This window comes from Pristiophorus japonicus, chromosome 20, assembly GCF_044704955.1.
Source record: "Pristiophorus japonicus isolate sPriJap1 chromosome 20, sPriJap1.hap1, whole genome shotgun sequence".
Taxonomy (NCBI): domain Eukaryota; kingdom Metazoa; phylum Chordata; class Chondrichthyes; family Pristiophoridae; genus Pristiophorus; species Pristiophorus japonicus.
In genome coordinates, this window is record NC_091996.1 from 46,571,300 (window position 1) to 46,594,484 (window position 23,185).

At 45.0% G+C, this 23,185-nt stretch overlaps 1 protein-coding gene across 3 annotated transcripts in view; it reads left to right on the plus strand.

Moving 5' to 3' along the window:
- The window catches only part of LOC139232515 (pappalysin-1-like), a 322,505-nt gene that overhangs the window by 95,939 nt on the left and 203,381 nt on the right, over window positions 1–23,185 (plus strand). For all 3 annotated transcript variants that reach the window (XM_070862846.1, XM_070862848.1, XM_070862849.1), the window contains exons 8-9: window positions 13,496–13,624; window positions 17,137–17,228. In XM_070862846.1, coding sequence (XP_070718947.1) covers window positions 13,496–13,624; window positions 17,137–17,228 — 221 coding nt within the window. The remainder of the gene's footprint in view (window positions 1–13,495; window positions 13,625–17,136; window positions 17,229–23,185) is intronic.

Consider the following 23,185-nt stretch of genomic DNA (forward strand, 5'->3'; position numbering starts at 1 on the left):
TATTTTTGCCATTTTAATATTTGCGGTCATCAAGGTAAGAAGAAAGAAGGAAGAAAGACCTGCATTTATATTGCGCGTTTCATGGCCACCAGATGTCTTAAAGCGCTTTACAGCCAATGAAATATTTTACATAGAAACATAGAAAATAGGTGCAGAGTATGCTATTCGGCCCTTCGAGCCTGCACCACCATTCAATAAGATCATGGCTGATCATTCACCTCAGTATACCTTTCCTGCTTTCTCTCCATACCCCTTGATCCCTTTAGCCGTCAGGGCCATATCTAACTCCCTCTTGAATATATCTAATGAACTGGCATCAACAACTCTCTGCAGTAGAGAATTCTAGAGGTTAACAACTCTCTGAGTGAAGAAGTTTCTCCTAATCTCGGTCCTAAATGGCTTACCCCTTATCCTTGGACTGTGACTCCGGGTTCTGGACTACCCCAACATCCGGAACATTCTTCCTGCATTTAATATGTCCAGTCCCGTCAGAATTTTATATGTTTCTATGAGATCCCCTCTTCTAAACTCCAGTGAATACAGGCCCAGTCGATCCAGTTTCTCCTCATATGTCAGTCCCGCCATCCCGGGAATCAGTCTGGTGAACCTTCGCTGCACTCCCTCAATAGCAAGAACATCCTTCCTCAGATTAGGAGACCAAAACTGAACACAATATTCCAGGTGAGGCCTCACTAAGGCCCTGTACAACTGCATTAAGACCTCCCTGCTCCTATACTCAAATCCCCTAGCTATGAAGGCCAACATACCATTTGCCTTCTTCACCGCCTGCTGTACCTGCATGCCAACTTTCAATGACTGATGTACCATGACACCCAAGTCTCATTGCACCTCCCCTTTTCCTAATCTGCCGCCATTCAGATAATATTCTGCCTTCATGTTTTTGCCACCAAAGTGGATAACCTCACATTTATCCATATTATACTGCATCTGCCATGCATTTGCCCACTCACCTAACCTGTCCAAGTCACCCTGAAGCCTCTTACCATCCTCCTCACAGCTCACATCACCACCCAGCTTAGTGTCGTCTGCAAACTTGGAGATATTACACTCAATTCCTTCATCTAAATCATTGATGTATATTGTAAATAGCTGGGGTCCCAGCACTGAGCTCTGTGGCACCCCACTAGTCACTGCCTGCCATTCTGAAAAGGACCCGTTTATTTCGACTCTCTGCTTCCTGTCTGCCAACCAGTTCTCTATCCACGTCAATACATTACCCCCAATACCATGTGCTTTAATTTTGCACACTAATCTCTTGTTTGGGACCTTGTCAAAAGCCTTTTGAAAGTCCAAATACACCACATCCACTGGTTCTCCCTTGTCCATTCTACTAGTTACATCTCAAAAAATTCTAGAAGATTTGTCAAGCATGATTTTTTGAGTGCAATCACTGTTGTAATGTGGGAAATGTGGCAGCCAATTTGCGCACTGCAAGCTCCCACAAACAGCAATGTGATTCCGAAGATGAGGGGGTTGACTTATGAAGATAGGTTGAGTAGTTTGGGCCTATACTCATTGGAGTTCAGAAGAATGAAAAGTAATCTTATCGAAACACTTGAGATAATGAGGGGGCTCAACAAGGTGGATGCAGAGAGGATATTTCCACTCATGGAGGAAACTAAAACTAGGGGGCATAGTCTTAGAATAAGGGGCTGCCAATTTAAAACTGAGATGAGGAGGAATTTCTTCTCTCAGAGGGTTGTAAATCTATGGAATTCTCTGCCCCAGAGAGCTGTGGAGACTGGGTCATTGAATATATTTAAGGTGGAGATGACAGATTTTTGAGCGATAAGGGAATAAAGGGTTATGGGGAGCGGGCAGGGAAGTGGAGCTGAGTCCATGATCAGATCAGCCATGATCTTATTAAATGGCAGAGCAGGCTCGAGGAGCCAGATGGCTTACTCCTGCTCCTATTTCTTATGTTCTTATGTGATAATGACCAGATAATCTGTTTTTATTATATTCATTGAGGGATAAATATTGGTCAGGAAACCAGGGAATAACTTCCTTGCTGTTCTTCGAAATAGTACTGTAGGATCTACCTGAGAGAGCAGATGGGGCCTCAGTTTAACATCTCATCCAAAAGGTGGCACCTCTGACAGTGCAGCACTCCCTCAGCACTGCACTGGAGTGTCAGCCTAGATTTTTGTGCTCAAGTCCATGGAGTGGGATTTGAATCCACAAACTTCTGACTCCGAGGCAAGTGTGCTACCCACTGAGCCACAGCTGACACTACGTAAGGAATGTTGCTGTTGGAAAATGGAATTATATTCACTTTTGGCACACTGTATCCACAGGAAGCATTCCTTTATCAGGCAAAGTAACAGCCCAGATTCAAAGTAAATGCCATCTACTCTTCCCCAACAATATACCATAAATCAGGTGGACGAATACCCCAGAAATTTCACACCAATATGAAGTTTTTTGTTTGCCACACCTGTGGCCTTGCCCACCTTGAATGGATCGACATTATCCACATTAATTTTTCATTGGACCCTTGCACCCAGCAGCAACAACAACTTATATTTATATAATTCCTTTAACAAAGTGGAGGAAGTGCATCCGGGAGGGCACTGAGCACCTCGAGTCTCATCGCCGAGAGCATGCAGAAATCAAGCGCAGGCAGCGGATAGAGCGTGCGGCAAACCTGTCCCACCCACCATTTCCCTCAATGACTATCTGTCCCACCTGTGACAGGGACTGTGGCTCTCGTATTGGACTGTTCAGCCACCTAAGGACTCATTTTAAGAGTGAAAACAAGTCTTCCTTGATTCCGAGGGACTGCCTATGATGATGATGATTAACGTAGTGAAACGTCCCAAGGCGCTTTGCAGGAGTGTTATGACAAAAAATCTGACAGCAGAGAGAGAAGACAAACATCCAAATAGTCTGCGCTCGATTCTAAGCCAGCTTCCAGAGGAGAAGTGACAGTGCTCTAACATGCTCCACCAGCAATTCTTAAGGCAGTGTTTGTTTTCAGCTGGTAAATTCCTCCAACAATATTCTTATTCCTCACTTTTTTTGTATTTATCGACTTTCTCTTCGCCACATTCTTTCAACTGTCTTCTTATTGTGAAATTTTTGAAATGGAGGAGAAGCAAACTGAAATGAGGCGGCTACCAAAATAAACTGATGGAGGCGTGCACAGTATCCCAAATCCACACAGAGCGAGTTGCAATGTACTACAGTGAAAGGCAAATTGCCAAGCACTGGTAGAGAAAGGGTCTGGAAACTCTCCAATGTTAGCATAGGAATTCTAAACGCTTTTGTATTTGCCGGTTATTTTAATACTCTGGTTTAAATAGTGGTCAAATGTGTTAAGTCTTTCTGTATTCATTTCGTATACTGCAAAAAATCAGCCCACTAGCCCCCCTGTCCTCCATGTTAAAGCCAGGTACTCCTCAGGAAACCTTATGCTCTCAGTCCTCTGAACTGTTCCAAACAATTCCAGCTGCAATTTTGTAGAATCAACTCAGGGCATTCCAGTAAACGATCAGTAAGCGTTTCCATGGGTATCCCTGGGTAATAGGCACTATGAGAAGAGTGTGTGTGTGCGTGCTGAGATTTAGATTACAGGGGGCCCCTCTATTAAAATAATGCATTTCTATTCCTGCAGGCTGACAGTATTCATCTCTCAATATATTTATAGCAGTAATAGACGGTCCTGGGTGACTGTACGTGTGTCAATCTGAGATTGAAACAGATGTCGAATTAATTTGAGTTGAAATCAGAGACAGCACCTCTCTCTCATCTTTTTTCGGCTGCAGTTACTGATCCGAGACCAGCGCATACTTGAGTGTGTTTCAGTCGTACGACTGGAATTACAGGCTTAGAAATTGTTTGGCACCGTGCCCATTTTTCAGGTGCATACAGGGTGCCTAAGCATCCAATAAGGCAGGTCCCAAGAGCGCGCACATTCTGTGCTGCAAGTGTGCCGCCAACCATATTGGTAAAGGCAGAAAAGGAGGCATCCGAGCATTGATCCCTGTAACTTTGTTTCCTGCGTGGTTCCTTTAAATTTATTGCATGGTATCTTTTCCAGCGGCAGCAACTGGTGAGCAGCCCAAGGAGGATCTCCAGTCCGATGTTTGGCTGAGGACCCGCACAGCTTAAGAGGAATGTTGCATCCAGGGCCTATGAGTGAAATAGGCGTTAAGCTCTATGCACACAAGAGGCCTAATACCTATTTGGAGCTCCCTTTGCTAAATTGCTCCACCCTAATGGCAGCTAGTTCCAGGGCAGTTGTGATCAGGAAAACATGGTCAACATGGGGCCTACCTAGCGGTCCTTCCTTAAAGGTATCGCTGGAGGCCACCAGCAAAATGGTATGTTTGATAGAAGATATTTTCTTGAATGTGGAGACAGGAGGAGTGGGAATGTTCCACTGCAATGCTGAAGGCAGTTGTCGGCTCCCGCTTGGCTCCATCCCAAATTACTTTCCCCCCATCTCCCATTTGGTCCCTCCTCCTAATCGGCTCCCACCATGCCCCCACCCCAGGACCTACCTGAAGGCGGCTGTCCATGACCTGAAATCCAATGCTGATTTTATAGCGCGTTAACTTGAGATGTCGGCAGCTCATGAGGCCCAAAACCCAAATTTGAGTGTGCCTCGAGAGCCTATCCCATCTGGCACACAGATCGTTCCCTGCTGTTGCTGGATTACCAGACATGACCATATAGTTCTCACCTATGTAACTGCACTGCTGTGAACGTCTAGTTGTATCAAAAACTAACTGAAATGTGAAGTGCAGAGTGGAGTAAAAGGATAGACTGTTTGAGGAGGCAATGGACATTAGTTACCTGACTTCTGGTATCATAATCTTTGGCCTTGATAAAATGTAACATCTCCACTGACACCTGGGAATCCCTGGCCAAAGACCACCCTAAGTGGAGGAAGAGCATCGGGGAGGGCGCTGAATACCTCGAGTCTTGTCGCTGAGAGCATGCAGAAAACAAGCGCAGGCCGACCCACCCCTTCCTTCAACTACTGTCTGTCCCACCTGTGACAGAGACTGTAATTCCCGTATTGGACTGTTCAGTCACCTGAGAACTCACTTTTAGAGTGGAAGCAAGTCTTCCTCGATTTCGAGGCACTGTCTATGATGGTGTCATAATGCATCAAGTCTTCTGCTTTGCTACTCTGCACCTGAACTCAGGCAGATTGCAGTTATACCACATGTGGTGCACAGCACAAACATTTTCTGGTGGGACTTTTGCCCCCCTGGCTACACTGTGTTCGGAAGTCAGATTGACACTCTGACCACTGAATTTTTCTTGTACTTTTAGGTCAATACGAACTTCTCAATAATATGCAAGTGCCAGTATGAAGACAGCTTTACTCTTTCACCTACATCTTACCGTCTCTACGCTCACTTCTCTTGCTGCCTGTTTAAAAATAGTAAACTACAAACTTAAATAAACTAGACACAGTATATATTATAAAGAATAACAAGTGTCTGGCAGGGAGTTTGAGGCACTAATTCAATCTTGGGGCTCCACTGATGTTTATGAAACGTCCGAACTTCACTCTCACACAGTTTATGACGTATTCAGAGCTGCTTGATTGAATTAATGCAATGTAACTCACTGCCAGCCATCCGTTATCTTATATTTATTGCAACTAAACTCATTTAAAAAAAAGATTTAAACCTGCTATCCTGCGTTTCGCAATACGTTTTCATTGTTAGAGTGTGTCGTGTTCAATGACGCACTCCCTCTACTGCACTGTCAGATCAAAGAATAGCACATTCTGCACTAATAATATGATTACAAGAAATCTTGAAAATACTCTTGTGCTGTTTACTCTATATCTGACCTGGATGCCTAAACATCTTGCCCTTGTGTAATATTGTACTCATAGATTGGACATTTCTCATTGAAAGAACTTGCTTTTCGTCTCAATCAAAGGAAGATTGTTAAGCTCAACAGCCTTAAAGACACAGGCACACCGTGTGAGTAGCACAAAATCTGGAACTCATTTCCCCCAAAAAGCTGTTGAGGTTAGGCCAATTGAAAATTTCAAAATTGAGATTGATAGATTTTTTGTTAGGCAAGAGCATTAAGGGCTACGGAACCAGGGTGGGTATGATACAGATGAGCTATTTTCTAATTGAATGGTGGAACAGGCTCGAGCGACTGAATGACCTTTTCCTGTTCCTATGTTCCTAAAGTAAAAATGGATTCAAAGAGGTAACTGAAGAAGTGATATTATCACTGACCATTTAAACTATTAAAAGTCAGTATGTAACTACAAAAGCAAAATACCTGCGGATGCTGGAATCTGGAATCTAAAAACAGGAAATGCTGGAAATCTCAACGGGTCAGGCAGCATCTGTGGAGAGGAAGCAGAGTTAACGTTTCGGGTCGATGACCCTTTATCAGAACGAGAGAGTGTTCGGAAAGAACAGACTCTTAACAAACACTGAAAGGGGGAGGGGAAGAAAGAACAAAAGGGAAGGTCAGTGATAGGTTGGAAGACAAGAGAGATTAGAGAGACAAAAGGGATGATGGCCCAAATTCAAATGGTAATGCCAGGAGTTAGAAAAACATTAGTCAAGATAGGGTGTGAATGGTGGGATTATGACCAACTGCCATTAGAGACAAGGAGAGAAAAAAAGAAAGAAAAGGTTGGGGAAGGGAGCCAAAGATTGGCAGCAGTTACGCTCTGAAATTGTTGATGTTGAGTCCAGAAGGCTGTAAAGTGCCTAAACGAAAGATGAGGTGCTGTTCCTCGAGTTTGCGTTGAGCTTCGTTGGAACAGTGTAGGAGACTGTAACTAGCTGGACTGTAGCTTACAAGTAATCTAGAATTTTCTGAAACATGGAAGACAAACTATTCTGATGTCTCGGGGGCAAATGTGCAATGCCGTACGATCTGATGCGCAGTCCTCCGGCCGGTGCTGATCTCGGCTCAGGCAGCTGGTTGAAGATTGCAACTGAGTTCAGTGTCGTTGAGTTAGAGAGCAGACAACATTGGGCAGGGTTCTATCTCCTGTCCCTCGTGGGCCCAGTAGGAGAAGGGGTGCACCTCCAGGCTCCATAAGGAACCGCTCATCCTCCCCTCTCCTGGGGTTTCCTTTCCCCGCCCCCAACTACGATCGCCACAAGACCAGCCCCCCCCCCCAATTGTCCTGGCCCTGCCAGGGACCATTCTCTCAGATTCCTGATGCTTTCCAGGGACACTTGCTGGAAAGTGGACCTTTGTGGCCGTTAGCTCAAGTTCGTATGTAATGCCTTCCATAGTCCAATAGCCTGCAACACTCACTACTTCGGCTCACATATGAAGAATATCCACTCGGACAAGCTACTGAAGGGCCATGTCGCTTCAGCCAGCGAAAGTCATCACTTTCAGGCAAGGGGGTAAAGAAATTGGGAAAAGATACGACATGGAATTCCAGTGTAGCTATCCTGCTCGATGTCCAGAATAATTATCTTCACTGTGCACTTTGACCAGAGAACCAGTCTGCCATCTGACTGATGATGGAAAGCATACTTGTTTCTTGACACTATGAAAATCCTTCAAGTCTGCAAAAATATTTATTGCTTGTTCCATTTTTATCCATCCCTTTCGATCATGCAGTAGTTGTTTATTGTTCCACATACAGCCAGCCATTCCGCGAAAAGGGCAGGTGAGCAGGTCACAGGCTTGTCTGTAATTGTTGGCATCAGCTCCACTCCATTACTTAACTGACTGGAAGCATCGTTCAGTAGCTGAAAGGGTGAATAAATGATCTGCAGAATTACATTTTACCATAAGTAGTATTGGGGCCCAAAAGGGGGACTGCATTGTCAGGAATCTCTGGCTGGCAAGCAGGAAATTCATCTTTTCAGCAACTCATACGATGCATCATTCTTCTCAGTCAGTGACCAGTTTAGGCATGTCAAGGATCGCAGCGGGCACAAGCTCGGTTATTTGTACATTAAGCTCCACAAAGTTGTTGTGCACCTGAGCCAATAGGAGCCCCGATTTTAACTGGGGGCCTAAGTGTGGGGGACAAGGTGGATGGCAAACCCTCAAGCCCCCCACCTCCCCCGCCCCCACGCCGGTAGTATGAGGCCTGCGAGATTTTAACTCCTGGGCCTCATTTAGATGACTGTACTCAGACGTGCGCCCAAACCTGGTGGGCATCTCTACCTTTCCGGCAGGTGGGAGCGGGATTCCGGGCAGCAGGTGACCGCCAGTGGTGACCAGAGGGAATCGTCCCTGGCCTGGGGCGGGGAATGGCGGGGGGGGGTCCTGCGGTGATCATGGTCAGGGGAAGGGAAAGGAAGACCGGGGCAGGGGAGGCCTAGTGTTTTGTTATGGAGCCTGGTAACCGCACTCCTGCTCCTCCCAGGTCCACAAGGTCAACCTAAAATACATTTTAAGCTATTATATTTTGTGGTTGGCTTCTGCTGGCCGCCAACTTTTACTGACCGCTTCAGCACCGGGTGTCACCGCTGCAACCGGCAGTCAAGCTGGCGTTGGGGTCCAAATGATGCCATCGTATCCCGACATTGAAGTATTAATGAGGCCCTGTCTGCCTCCAACTGTCGAATACGCGGCATTATTAAAAAGGCGGTTGGCAGGCACATGTCAGGCGGTGCGCATTGGCAGTGCCCAGCTGCCATTTTAATCATCGGTCTGCCCTGTTCCAGCCAGGCAGGCAGGGTTAGCATTGCGTTCTTGGGATTCAAGAGTTTGCAGCAAATAATGAGATTAAATTGGCACTCTAAGCACAAGATATTTATTAAGTATGGAAGGAATAGAGGCGATAAATCATTCACATCTCACAACCGCTATAAAAGCTGTTTTATTGCAGCCAACACCTGCAAGGAAGGTGTAACTCAGGATTAACCCGAGGCTGTATCTAAAAGGTAGTTCACAGAGCTTTGGTATGCGTAATTTAAACCTGCAAAATTCTCATTAATACCACGGGGCGGGAGCTATCAAACTGGGCTGCAACCTAATTGATTGTTCAGGTGATGTCATTCGGTGCCAGCACCTTCTGCCTGTTCAATGAACTGCAAGATTGCATTACAACCATTAACTGCACCCCAAGTGATTGAAAATGATTTTAAAATACCATTGTATTGATGTGCACGTTCTGATTGTATCGTTGCTAACTGCCTGGGATTATGACAGGTAGACATGGATTCTATTGATTTTATACTTTTTTTCTTCAACTCTTAGTCACAGACAAGGGCCAATTTTAACTTTCCTCTGCACCTAATGAGAAAGAGGCTCGTGGAGGGTTCAAATAAATAAAGAAAGACTTGGATTTATATAGCGCCTTTCACGACCACCGGACATCTCAAAGCGCTTTGCAGCCAATGAAGTACTTTGGAAGTATAGGGCCCAAGTTTCCCCAGGAGTTGCTCCTATTTTCTTGGAGCAACTAGTTTTTTTTGAAGTATCTTAAAAGTCACAATTCTCCCCATTTAGTTTGCTCCAGTTTAAGTGAGTTAGTTCAGTTTCATTTTAGTTCTGTTTCTTTTTCAAAAGGGGGCGTTATGCCTGTTTTGGCTATTTAAGCAAGTTTAGCCAGTGAAAAGTTACTCCAAACTAACTTAGGCCAGCATATGTGTCCATTTTTGTACACTCAGAAAAATCTTGCGGAGACTTAAGAAATCAGCGCAGGTAGCCAGAGATGGCGGGGGGGAAGGGAAACGAGAGGATTTTCCAAAGCACTAAACACCTTCACAACAACATTAAAGAAGCATAAATATATTTAAAGCACTAAGCACTGAACAAAGCAGTACATTTAAAGCACCAAGCACTCAACAAAGCACAGAAATAAGCATTCAATAACAAATAAAAAATACAAGAAAGCTGAGAGGACATGCACCAAGACTTACAAAGCACTAAACAAAGCACATAAAGTAATAAGCAATTAATTAACAAATAAAAAATAGAAGAAACCCTGCTCCTAAAGTACCAAGACCAAAGTAATAAGCAATCAATCAATCAATAACAAATAAAAAATAGAAGTCCTACCTTTATGTGAAGGGAAGGCAGGGGGAGGGGAGGGGAGAGGAGGTGGGGAGAGGGGGTAGAGGAGGGAGTAGAGAGGGGGGAGGGGGGGTGGTGGAAGTACCCTCTTGATCAAATGGTACAAATCCTCTGGAAGGTCTGGAGCCAGCTCAGTAACAAAACGCACCTGGGCAACACGATGGGAATCCCGGTTTTTTTGATTCAGTGAGCTTGGATTTTATTGTTTCAAGTTCTGAGTCCTTTCAATCTTTTCCATTGGGAAGGCTGCGCCCATCTTCAGGATTCATCGCTGGAGCACAACGAGAAACTCTTGCACAAGCAAAGCACTCATTTCACGGAGACCGCCCATCCTGCCCCCAAACAGCGGGCAACATTAAACAGACGAGCCTGCCCAGGTCCCATCCTACTCACGTCTTGCCTCCAATCTCTTTGCTTTCCTGCTACCCACGCCCCCCCGAACATCTCTGAGACAGTCCCAAGGAACACTCGATGGCCTCAGTCAGTGAGAGCAATCAAGGCTTCGACGATATTTCCCAGATGCTCTCAGAGACCACGTTCTGCTGCACTTTGAAAAATCTCCATCTCATTCATAATGAGTTCGACATCTTCCTTCTTGATGGTCACTTTTGCCAGCTCTTTCTTCCTTTCTTGTTTGGCTTTCTGTTCCCGGGATCTCCAGCCTCCGATGACATACATTGCCGTCTCCAGATCTGAGCTCAGGATCTCCTTCTCCTCCGCATAGTTGGTCACCCGCTCCAGGAGCCCATTCGGCCAGGGCTAGGGCCGGCTTGCTTTGGGCCCCTCCCACACACCCTGCAGAGATTCGGGGACGAGGAGCTACTGCATATGCACGCATGCTCTAGCGTGCATGTGCAGAGGTCCCGGCACTGTTTTCAGCAACGGGGAGAATTCCTCAGTAAGTTTTAGGCATGCTTTTTGTTCCAGAAAGTCGGTGCGCCGTTCTAAGTGTTGCAGCAAACTTGGGCCCATAGTCACAGTTGTAATGTGGGAAACGCAGCAGCCACTTTGCGCGCAAGCAAGTTCCCACACACAGCAACGTATTAATGACCAGATAATCTGTTTTTTTGTTATGTTGGTTGAGGGATAAACATTGGCCAGGACAACAGGGATAACTCCCCTGCTCTTCTTCGAAATAGTGCCATGGGATCTTTTACGTCCACCTGAGAGAGCAGACGGGGCTTCGGTTTAACGTCTCATCTGAAAGACAGCAGCTCTGACATTGCAGTGCTCCCTCAGCACTGCACTGGAGTATCAGACTATGGCTTATGAATGGAAAATCTGCCCTGGAGTGGGGCAGACTTTCCATTCATAAGCCATAGAAAGAAAGCTATTTGACCCATCGTGCCTGTGCTGGCTTTGAAAGAGTTATCTAATTAGTCCCACTCCCCTGCTTTTTCCACATAGGCTTGCAAATTTATCTTTTTCAATTATATATATTCAATTCCCTTTTGGAAGTTATGATTGAGTCTGCTTCCACCACCCGTTCAGGCAGTGAATTCCAGATCAAAACAACACAGTGTGTGTGTGGTGGTGGGGCAGGGGGGAGAAGTGTTTTCAGGTCAGGCTGAGTTCCAGGAACCATGTAACTCAGGAAACATCGCTACAACATCACCATATTTAGCTGCTGGGGCAGGTTTGCACTGCAGCAGACTCTATCACATTCAACTTTTAATTACGAGTCTTGTTCTGATAGATAATCGTGGAAGCCACTGACGTGACCAAATCACTACTTCACCAAATGTGTTGTCGCGCTCTCCCTCCCTTTGCTAACCTGTGTGGTGGTGCTAAAAAGACAAGAAAAACAGCATCTGCAAAGGCTGCTGACGGACTGCAGCTGTGTTGAAAATAAGGCTAATAATCTCGGCAAGAGGAGTTTCTGATCAAACTCCGGTGTAAAAAGCTGGACATCGCGCACTCCTGGCTATCAGATTTGGACCGAGAATGGATTACGGATCTAAGTGTCGAGTTTTGTGTGTCCATTCTGGCTTGGTCTGAATATCAATTGTAGAACAGACGCCTTGTGTATCACGGTAATGAGTGGACTTGCCGACCACTGCTCTCTAATAATAAAGCTATTAATGCAAAGGGCAACAGATAAATATTTGGTTTAACTCTCAGCTGTGCCCAGATTCTAGAGGCCAGCTGCTGTCTGACGTGCTTTGGGAAATTAATTTCAGTTCACAACTCATTTCTTCAACTCAACATGTGGCCACATTTTCAAAAGAACTTGGGTGCCATGTTTTTCTTTCACAGTAACAATAAAAGGTACAGTTAGGTGTCCACAAAGTGCCTGTATATAGAATTTAAATTTTGATCTTGCAAGCGTTGCATTTACAGATTCAAATAAATATCAGTAGAGACAACAGACCAATTGTTTGTTTCTCGCGCACTCACCCCAAACAAACTCTCCTGTTCTCGTTTAGCGATTCATAAAGTCTACAGGGTGAGACTTTCCTCTTCATTTTCGGCGGTTTTCTCGGCGGCACAGCTATTTTTCGGCGGAAAACCGCCCGGCGAAAGTTTCCTCTGCATTTTTTAAAGAGTTCCGCCGACACTTTCAAAACACTGCTGGGGAGCAGACCGCCCACGTGCATTTGCGTGCACCACCAAGAAAACCGCCACGGTCCAAGCTTTGCCTCAACGGTGACCCATACGCAAGATCGGAAAAAAACCCACGAAAAGCTGCCGGAAACAGGGCAGTAGGTGAGTACCCTGCAAAGAAAGGTAAGTTAAAGGCATTTTTTATAATTATTTTAAAATTCTTTCACGACGATTAAGTTAAAAAGGGTCTTGAGAATGTTTTCTAAATTTTTACTTTTTGGTTCATTGAAAAAATAGTTTTTGGGTTTTTCCCCCTCCCTAGGCCCAACTGCAGCGTTAGTCTAAATTTTGAGTACTTATCATCCATTCTGGTAAGAACCGCCTATATTTCGCATTTAACTGCCGAGAATCTACGAGTAAAATCCATTTTCTCGCCGGGCGGTATTTTTTCCCTTTTTTATGGAATTTTTCATCAGCGTTATTTGAAGAATCTTAGCGATCTTTTTGATCGGCAATCCGGCGGTGGGGGCTTTAGGGAAAGTCTAGCCCTATGAGTTCACAGCCAGTCTGAAAATATACCACCTTATTTTACACCTGTGTGTCCAAATACACTACAAGCAGTTTATAGACTGACAATGGAGAGTGTGTATCTGTAGCCCATGGAAAGTAGTGCTTGTGTAGAATTACGAAGAAACAGAAAGTGTGAATTGGACAGGGCAGTATTGCATGAAAGCCTGTGTCTCTTCATGAAATGGAGCTGCTCAGAAATAGCACTAAAGGAACCAACAGAATGTGGGTGTTTAGGATGCTCGAGCAGGACAATATTGCGGCTGTTCAGTAAATGCATCAGAAAGGTTCCATTGAAAGGCAGGGGAACCAGTAATAGCACCAAAAAGAAAGACAATGTATATTTATCGTGCTTTTTTTTTTCTGTCCTCAGGGATGTAAAACCTGGCACTTTGTACACATATCAGGTAGTGGTTGCCATGGGCTCTGATGAAAGTGAACCTTCCCCAGAACTGAAACATGTACATGGAGCTGCTTACTGTGGAGATGGATTGATCCAAAGGTAAGTTTACTTAAAGTAAGTAAAACTTTGGGTGGTCTCATTGTAAACTGTTAAACTGCTTTGTTAACATTGGTTGGGCTTTATTTTCCAAATGTACAAATTCGGATGAAATCCATTGATGGACTAATGAGGTTGTGGGCCAGAAGGTCCCAGGTTTGATCCCTGGTCTGTGCAGTGAGATCACAGGCAGGTCAACAATGGAGGCAATACAATTAGCATTTGGCAATTTAGTCCCGGACTTGTAATCTGTTCAGACTTGCGGATTGCAAGATCTGACTAGTATTTCTGGATCTTGAACTCCCTAACCATCGATCAATAAAGGGACCGCTGGAGGCGCCAGAACATTACTAAACTTAGTTTTTTTGTGGAGTTGGAATTTTTAAGAATGCTCATCCTGACTGTAGGCTGCCACCAGCCTGCCCTTACAGCCGGCCCTGTCTCCCAATCACTATGCCCACCCAGGCTTTACCTGTGGGCTTGGGGGCCAGTCAAAATTTGTGGGGCCTCGACACGTGCTCTGCCTCTGTGTGCCTGATTTACTCCCGCAGCTTGCTGAATTATGATGACGAGGCCCGAGGATGAATTTAGTTCGGTCCTTGGGAGTCCCTGCTCTGGCATGCCATCGCTGCTCGCTTCTGCAATCGCGCCCAGTTGGGGGTGCTAGCAATTTTAGATCCCAAGGTTTTCCCTCCTTTGGTGGTTAGTGCGGATGTATCCTTGTTGTAGAGGGTGTAGCACCCGCTCGATTTCTGTGATGCGGTGCCGAGTTAAATTGGCCATTTTTACTGCTCTGAAGAGGCAACGGTGCTCTGCACAAATCAAGTGCCCCATACAATGCAAGTTCCACAGGCCACTTTTCACTCAGCATTTTATTTTGATTGAAAAGGTGAAACTGATAGGTCCTTACAGCACCAGGGAATAGCATAGTATTACCCAAGAAAAATAAATATATGGGCACTGTGAGGTGGTGACAGGCACAATGATTAACAAATATGAGACCACCTCTTCCTAAAGACAAACCTGGACTGGCAGCATCAATAACTGGTACTTTCAGGGCAGGCAAAAGATTTTTTTTGGCACAAGTTCAGTATAAACAGGAATATTAGTTAAATAACTGTGTATTAAATTCGAGCACGACCTTCAATATATTCATTCGGTGAGTCAGGTGATCTTTGGTGTTACAGCTTCCAACATGCAGAGGCAGGAATAGTTTACTAATCCTACCCTGACAAGGTTCATCTTAAAATAGTATTGAAGTGATGAAACACAGAATATCTGGGAAATGAAGAGACTCCTGGATTTGAACACGTCCGGTGATTCATGGTCTGCCAGTTACAGTCACTGAATATTTATCCCATTTCCAATTATCTTTGTCCATAGTTACTATCCCACCTCCTTCCCCCCTCCCACCTGAATAAAAGTACATAGGGTCAACATAACCAACACATTGCAACAATTCCTTCATTTGTAAACTGGCGCTCAATCTAACAATCGCAAGCACTCAGCAGGTTACCTCTTCAAAGTTAGTAAGTGCATTTGAAATCATTTCCCAATATTGCCACAATGTCTTTTACATTATAACCAGATTTTGTTCCATAACACACAAAAGTCTAGGTAGAAAAAATTACCTCCATTAACCAACTGTGTTACATAGTTTTATGTCTTAGCTAAACAGACGTAGAGAGAACAGCTAATGTATCCCATTCATTTCATAGCAATAGTTGTGTAATCCAAGCTGCTTTATTTCTACAAATCCAGAGCTTATCACTTGAACATTTAAATGCCTTCCAAATAAATAGTTTAAGCCGTAACTTACAATTGTATAGGATTGTAATAAAACCCAAATATTTCTGAGTTAAGCTCACAAAGCAGGGACAGCCACATGAATCTCACCAGGAATCGCAGCACTTTTCTCAACAGCTAACTGGGAACTTGTAACCGAGATGGTTACACATCTTAACTTCTGGGTGTAAACTTATAAACCCCTTCATTAGGTCCAGGATCTGCAATTCAAATGCAAAGAAATTTGTATAGAAACAAACTGTTAGGGGATTCCTGGGAATGGGAGAGCTATAAAAACAAAATGGGTTTCTGGTGAGTATTAGTCGATTTTCAATGAGTTTTAACGGGAGAATGTGTCGTCAAACCTGGACATTGATAATATCACTCGAGTCACTGGATCACAGCAGATTGCATCTGTTGAAGTTCCTTTCCCAGGTACAATGTGGCAGATAAAACCAACTGAATGGGCTATTTCAGGCTGTTCCAGGATCTTAAAGCATAAGAAATTTGGCACTATGGAATCTAATTTGATCAGTTTGGTCTTTATCCCCTACTTGATAAATACAGAACAACAGAATGCTCAGTGAATCACAGGACAATGGTCCGGATCTTGCAGGATAGAAAACTGTGTGTCAATTATGCATGCTGTTATTAATGTGCAAATCGGCTAGAAAGTTCAGGGATTGAAGACATGCATCATGAATTGCAAACTGTACCATGGTTTTGGAGGCATTGGGGTGGAGCTGCCAGTATTGAAAGTACTCCGCCATTAACTGCAGGTCGATAAAGAGGGTCTGGCCTGTGGTGGCGAGCTTGTTGTGAGGGTGATGTCATCACTGTAAATTAGCAAGCAAAATTATGTCAGGTATGTCTGCAATGTAGCTGTTGAATAATGAAGGAGCCTGCACTGACTCCTGAGGCAAAGGGTCATTGAGGGTAAGTGCTCTACTCATTTGCTGATTCAGAAGGGCGTAGCATTTCACTGATGACAATCTACAGTTACCCATACATGGAGACAAGTGAAACTTGGATAATCATTGGCAAACATGCACTATATTCAGTGGACCTCTCAGGCCCTCCATAGTCAAAAAGTAGGCTTCATCTACTGAGCCAATTTTGGCACCAATTAAAAATATATTTGGTTTCTGGAGCCAAACAGAGTGTTGCTGAATTGGCAACCAATCAATAAAACATGACTGCTTTTGGAACCAAACTCCTCTTCAGTTCAGACTCAAAGCTACTCAAAAACCTCATGCTAATTTCCCTGACGCACTTGCCAGGAAAACAAAAAAATGATGGGAGTGGTTTGGCTGACAGTTTAAATATCCATTGGCATGTAGGGCTGTTAAATCAATCATATTTTTAGTTTAAGGCACTTGCTGTAAAATGTGAGTTCATCAGAGGCAAATACTTTGACACCAAATAACAACTGAATTAGCTCCACAGTAGCTGTATACTTCGGCATGGTGCCAAAGCTGGCATCCAGTTAGCTTTAGCCATGGTTCACTTTGCCCACAGTGCTCGTCAAGTACATTGGTACGAGTTATACACCGCAGGAGCCTTGTCGGAAATGGTCAGAGGATCGTTCTGCAAAAGCCAGCGATATCTCAAAAGAGTGCCACGCGATTATTCAATCCGCAGAGAACGTCAGAGAAATTGTGGATGCCAGCAGCTTTCGTTATCGTTTGTATTCAATAATTGCTCATGTTCATTTTGTGGTATGATTCCAGGAATCTGGGTGAAGAATGCGATGATAAGAACAAAATGAATGGCGATGGCTGCTCTAGTTTATGTCACCACGAACCATCTTTCAACTGTGTGGGTAGGTATCCTATCGCATAAACCATTGCTGGGTTAATGAGAACATTATTTAACTGTCAGATCTGCTGAGAAGCAACTATGACTGTGATAGTGTTTTGATTTAATATGGACTGAAAACAACATGACGCCATCATTCTGTTTCCCAGAGTCTATCAAAAAGTCTGTATGACCGTTAAGATATCCTAGCACACAAGCAGATTTGGTATAAGATCCTACAAGGCTTCTGTTGTATATTTATATTATGAAAGGAGGTTACGTTGAGGAATAAGAACAATATTTTTACAGAAGGAAGCAGAGTGGTAGGAAAGTAAAACAAGCTCTTTAAAAACTGAACAATTTAATTGGTTATCGGAATACGCTTAGATCTCTCTTATTATGCAACGTAATTATCAACAAAATTACATTTATCCATGAATTTGTGTCTCAGCTTACTAGGGATCTTACAGGTTATATACAAAGGATTACAATGTGGCAAGTTAAAGCTTTCATTTCTACCCACAACACTTTGTTCCCTTTATTTTTCCTGACGAAATCAGTTTCCTGTGAATCAGCAATGTGTCCACAATTCAAAGGCAGATGTTGCTGTAATCCAATTGTCTTTTGTTTTTCATCTCCCTCTAATCAAATCACATCTAATCAATATATTCGCGACAAGCTTTACATTGAAAACATGGTCTCTGTTGGGCAGCATGGTCTGGCATTCCCATAACATGAGCCAACAATCTCCTTTTAAATTCTCTTTTCTCTTGTTGATTTTTTTTACCAAACATCATTAAGGAGTAGATTCCACTCATTTCTATCTGTAGCTGCATCTCCTGTGTGTATGCATCGTAATCCATTGCTAGACCAAACATCTCTCGGGTTTCTCCAAAATAACGCTAAGTCTAAATCCAAAACTGATTCAAGGACTGTTTTACGTCAATGCAATATCATGTTATTTAATCATCAGCAACTTAGTCAACCATCTTGACCTAGATAGATGGATTAACCTGCAGTATGCTAATCATTTACTGCTTCATTCTGTTTTTGGCAGCAATGTCTGGTTTTTTTTGACCAAAAGGATTAAAAATTTTTAATCAGCATTTGCTTTTGCACATTCATTTAGTGACACCTTCCTCTTTTTCACAAAATGTAAGTACTTCACTCCTGAGATTGACAGACATCAAGTCAATTCACAAACAATTCAACTTTCTACACTTACACAAGATATCACGCTTGTTTTTCCTGTGATGGGAAAGACCTTCAGGTGTTATGGGATCTTTCCTCTTCTCAGGCTGGGAAGAAAGAAAGAAAGAACTCCTGTGTGTCCTGCCAATTAAATGATGTTCTATTTAATCGACGTCTTTAATGTGGTTAAGACTGTGTGCCAAGTGTACACTGATCAGTGATTTAAAAATAAAACTGGAATTCTTGTTTTATCTCTGCCAATTTTCCTCTCTCCTCCTGAGAGGTTCCAAAGGCTACATCTGCCTTCTACAAACTCACTAATGTCTCCATTCTTCACGCACGTGCCTAGATAGCGAGTGTCAAAGCAGTATTCAACCATGGGACATCACCACCAAACTCAAACCTGTCTCACACATGCCCAATTTCCAGGAAAGGGGTCACAGGAGCAGGCTCGAGGGGCCGTGTGGCCTACTCCCACCCCTAATTCTTATGTTCTTATGATAGCAGTCAGGAGCAGGATCCTTGATGGATATTTCCCTTTGACAGGCCACTAAGACCAATTGTAGGGCTCAAGTTTTGGGTGGAGTTGCTCCTAGTTTTTTGGAGCAACTAGTTTAGTTTGGAGTATGTTAGAAATTGCAATTCTCGGATATTAGTTTGCTCCAGTTCTAGTGAGTTAGTTTAGGTTGGCTTTAGGTAAGGTACTTTTTTTTCAAAAGGGGGTGTGTCCAGCCACTCAGGCCTGTTTTGCAAATTTCGGCAGTGAAAACTTACTACAAACTAACTTTGGATGGAGTAAGTGTCCACTTTTGTAAGTTCTGCAAAACCTTACCTCGAGTTAAGTTTAGTGCAGGCACAGCCAGAGACGGCGGGTGGGGAACATTAAACACAAAGGACACATCAACATCACAACAGCGGGGGGTAAGGGAAGTTAGAGGATTTTCCATAAACACCTTCACAACAACATTAAAGAAGCAAAGTACATTTAAAGTGCTAAGCACTAAACAAAGCAGTACATTTAAAGCACCAAGCACTAAACGAAGCACAAAAAGTAATAAGCAATTAATTAATAAAAAATAGAAGGAACCCTGCACCTAAAGCACCAAGACCAAAGTAATAAGTAATCAATCAATACAAAATAGAAGTCCTACCTTTATGTGAAGGAAAGGTGTCTCTGTCAGTGTCTCTCACTGTAGTGTCTCTCTCTCTCTCTGTGTCTGACAGTGAGGGGTGCGGGGTGTGTGTGTGTGTGTGTGTGGTGTGTGTCTGTGTGTGTGTATGTGTGGGAGTGGGGGTGTGTGTGTGTGGGAGGGGTGGGGAGTGTGTGTGTGGGGGGGTGGGAGGGGATGTGTGTGTGTGGGGGGGTGGGAGGGGGTGTGTGTGGGGGGGTGGGAGAGGGCTGTGTGTGGGGGGGTGGGATGGGGGGTGTGTGTGGGGGGGGTGGGGGGGTGTGTGTGAGGGGGGAGGAGAGGCTGGAAGGAGTCACCCCTGCTCTCTCCTCCGGCCCTTCGATCATTGAGTGCCCCCCAACCCACGCTCCTCCATCCCTGTTGCCACGCTCCGCCCCCCCGGTTGCCACGCGCCCACCTCCCCACCCCGGTTGCCACGTGCACCCCCTCCCCACCCCGGTACCCACTCCCCCCCCCCTCCTGGTACCCACGACCCCCCCCACCCCCCGGTATCCATGCTCCTCCCCCCCCACCGGTACCCACGCCCCCCCTCCTCCCATTACCCATGCCCCCTCCCCGGGGTACCCATGCTCCCCCCCACCCCCGGTACCCATGCCCCCCCCTCATCCCATTACCCATGCCCCCCCCTCCCCCCGGTACCCACGCTTTCCCCCCTCCCCCCCGGTACCCATGCCCCCCCTCCTCCCGGTACCCACGCTCGCCCTCCCGCCAGTACCCACACTTCCCCCCCCAACCCGGTACCCACGCCCCCCCTCCCCCCTCCCAGTACCCACCCCGCCCCTCCTCCCGGTACCCACGCTCCCCCTCCTACCGGTACCCACACCCCCCCCTTTCCGGTACCCACACCCCCCCTCCACCCGGTACCAACGCCCCCCCATCCTCCCTGTACCCACGCCCCCCTCCCCTTGGTACCCACACTTCCCCCCCCCCCGGTACCCACGCCCCCCCTCATCCCATTACCCACGCCCCCCCCCACATCTCCCGGTACCCACGCCCCCCTCCTCCCGGTACCCACACACCCCCCCCTCCTCCTGGTACCCACGCCCCCCTCCTCCTGGTACCCACGCCCCCCTCCTCCCGGTACCCACGCCCCCCCCCACCCGGTACCCATGTCCCTCCTCCTCCCGGTACCCATGCCCCCTCTCCCGGTACCCACGCCCCCCTCCTCCCAGTACCCCCCCCCTCCCGGTACCCACGCCCCCTCCCACCCCCCACCGTACCCACGCCCCCCCTCCTCTCGGTACCCACGCTCCCCCCCTCCCCCCGGTACCCACGCTCCCCCCACCCCCGGTACCCACGCTCCCCCCCCCCCCCCGGTACCCACGCTCCCCCCCCCGGTACCCACGCTACCCCCCGGTATTGTGCAGGCGCACATGCTCCAACGCGCCTGCGCAACGCTGCCGGCACTGAGAAGAAGGCATGATCCCTAGCCCCGCCCCCCCTGCAGGCAGGCTCCTCCCCAGGGAGACTACGCTGCGCCACGCCACGCCATGGTCCAGGAGGACCGGAGAATTGCTGCAGAATATTCCGGCGCACCTTCGAGCCCAGGCAGGTCACGTAAGTCTCGGAGGTGCGCCGTTTTCACCAGATGCCGAAACTTGGGCCCGTAGTGAGCTTACCACTCCCCAGAGGAGATCCCCTAAATCAGGACAGATTGGGGATTAAAGCTGGCGCCTATCTCGTCTGCATGGCTCAGCTCTGCACTGGGCAGGGCACCCATCAATTGAGCCATATGAGGAATTTAGTTCTTATTTTTATTTACATTGCAGTTGATGTTGAAAATGCCAGCAATACCCATCTCTTATTAATGTTAGAACATACAATATATCAACTGACCTCTCACACTCTTAGTACGAGCCGTGACATTATGACCGAGATGTACAATAGTGTCCCTACTGATGGATTGTCCAAGTTCTGTATCTAACTTTCTAAGTTTTAATCATTGAGACGACAGAATGATGATAGCTGATTTTGGGTATTTTCATATTGAGCGTTGCAAAACTCAGAGAAATTGAGCTTTCTAAGTGATAATAATGAGACCACAAAAATAAAATAACTAGAAACAAAATATTGACCTCGAAAGGCAGAAGATGTACACCAAGCTTGGATAAGGAAATAGCTAGATATCATGATCAAAGCATAAGGAATACCCACTAAAAGGTAGAAATCAAAATTACATTTTTGGAATTTCAAATAGCTCCTTCAGACCAGTTATAGAATTACTTTTATGTCGTTAAAAACAACTCTAGTGTTTACAAATACTGGATTGGTTCAGCATTTACTGCTCTCAGCTTGTGTATTCTCATATAATGCTGCCAGTGAGAGCAATAATGTAGGAAAGTGATACAAGGCTGCAATAAAATGGCAATTCCAAAAAAAACTGTTTGCACACATTTTCAATTACTGTACTCAAACCTTATTTTTGTTCAATTCACATCAGTGTTGGCACAAAATCTGAAGCACACAGGAGCAGGGGAAGCAGTTTATGTATAAGGCTTGCATGACATTCACATGAAAATCAACTTCAAGTTTGGTTTGAAAACAGGAAGAGAGGATGAGGGACTTTCATCAGCGCTGTAGACTTTGTGAACTCTGCAGTGCTCCCCTGATTCAAAACAGATTGTATAAATAGGAGTTAATACTGATACAAATAGATAAATGAGAGTATTTAACACAAGGTTGACTGGTTACATAGATAAGTCAGCATCCTGCAAATCTGTTTCCTCTCACACAGTGAACTTTGATGGTTTATATTTAGCATGCCTTTTCACAGCAGGTGACTGAATTGCACATTCACTTTGGTACCATCCAAAACTGCATCAAGCAGATCAGTGAGGGGATATACTTTCTTCCATTTTAGGGGAAAAATACGCAAGTTTAAAACAGGTATACTCGAAAACTCACCCCTCGTGTGCTTGCTGCTTTAATCAATGTCCATAAAAATCGGCTAAAAGCTGGGACGGAACAGATCTCGCAACCTCAGCTGCTGAATTGGGGCAGATTGATTTTGCAGTTAAATTTCAAATCCTTTCACTCTGTCCCTATCTCAAAGCAGGTTTTATTGATTTTAAAACATTCTACAGTTCTAAAACTGTCCGTCTAAATATTTCTTACAAGAGTCGAGGACACCGATTTGCAGTTTTTCTGGAAAAATTAGACAGAATTATGAATACAATCCCCAAAATACCAGTAAAAATCTGGTAATCCTTTGTAATAAAAACAGATTTTGACTTATTCGTCCACCATAAAAACAGGGGCCCCAGGGATCAAGAAAGTCAGTAATGCTTAATTTGATTTCTCGCACCATTCAATCAGTGAGATTAACATCATATTGTTTTTTGATGGTATATAGTTTAAAGATTAAATTATTTCATCACAACACAATGAGTGACTAATTCCTCTGATTGAGAAGTGTGGAAAAAAAGTGTGACAGGAAACCCTAAATTTGCATTTGGTTGTGGAGATAACAGAACAGTGCATCAAATTCATTAAAAACATATAAATAATATTACAGTGTAATTTGAATATTCATGGTGATACGCACCGTGGAATAACATGCCCCTGATTTTAGCTGCTTATCCATGATTTCTGGACCCGTGAC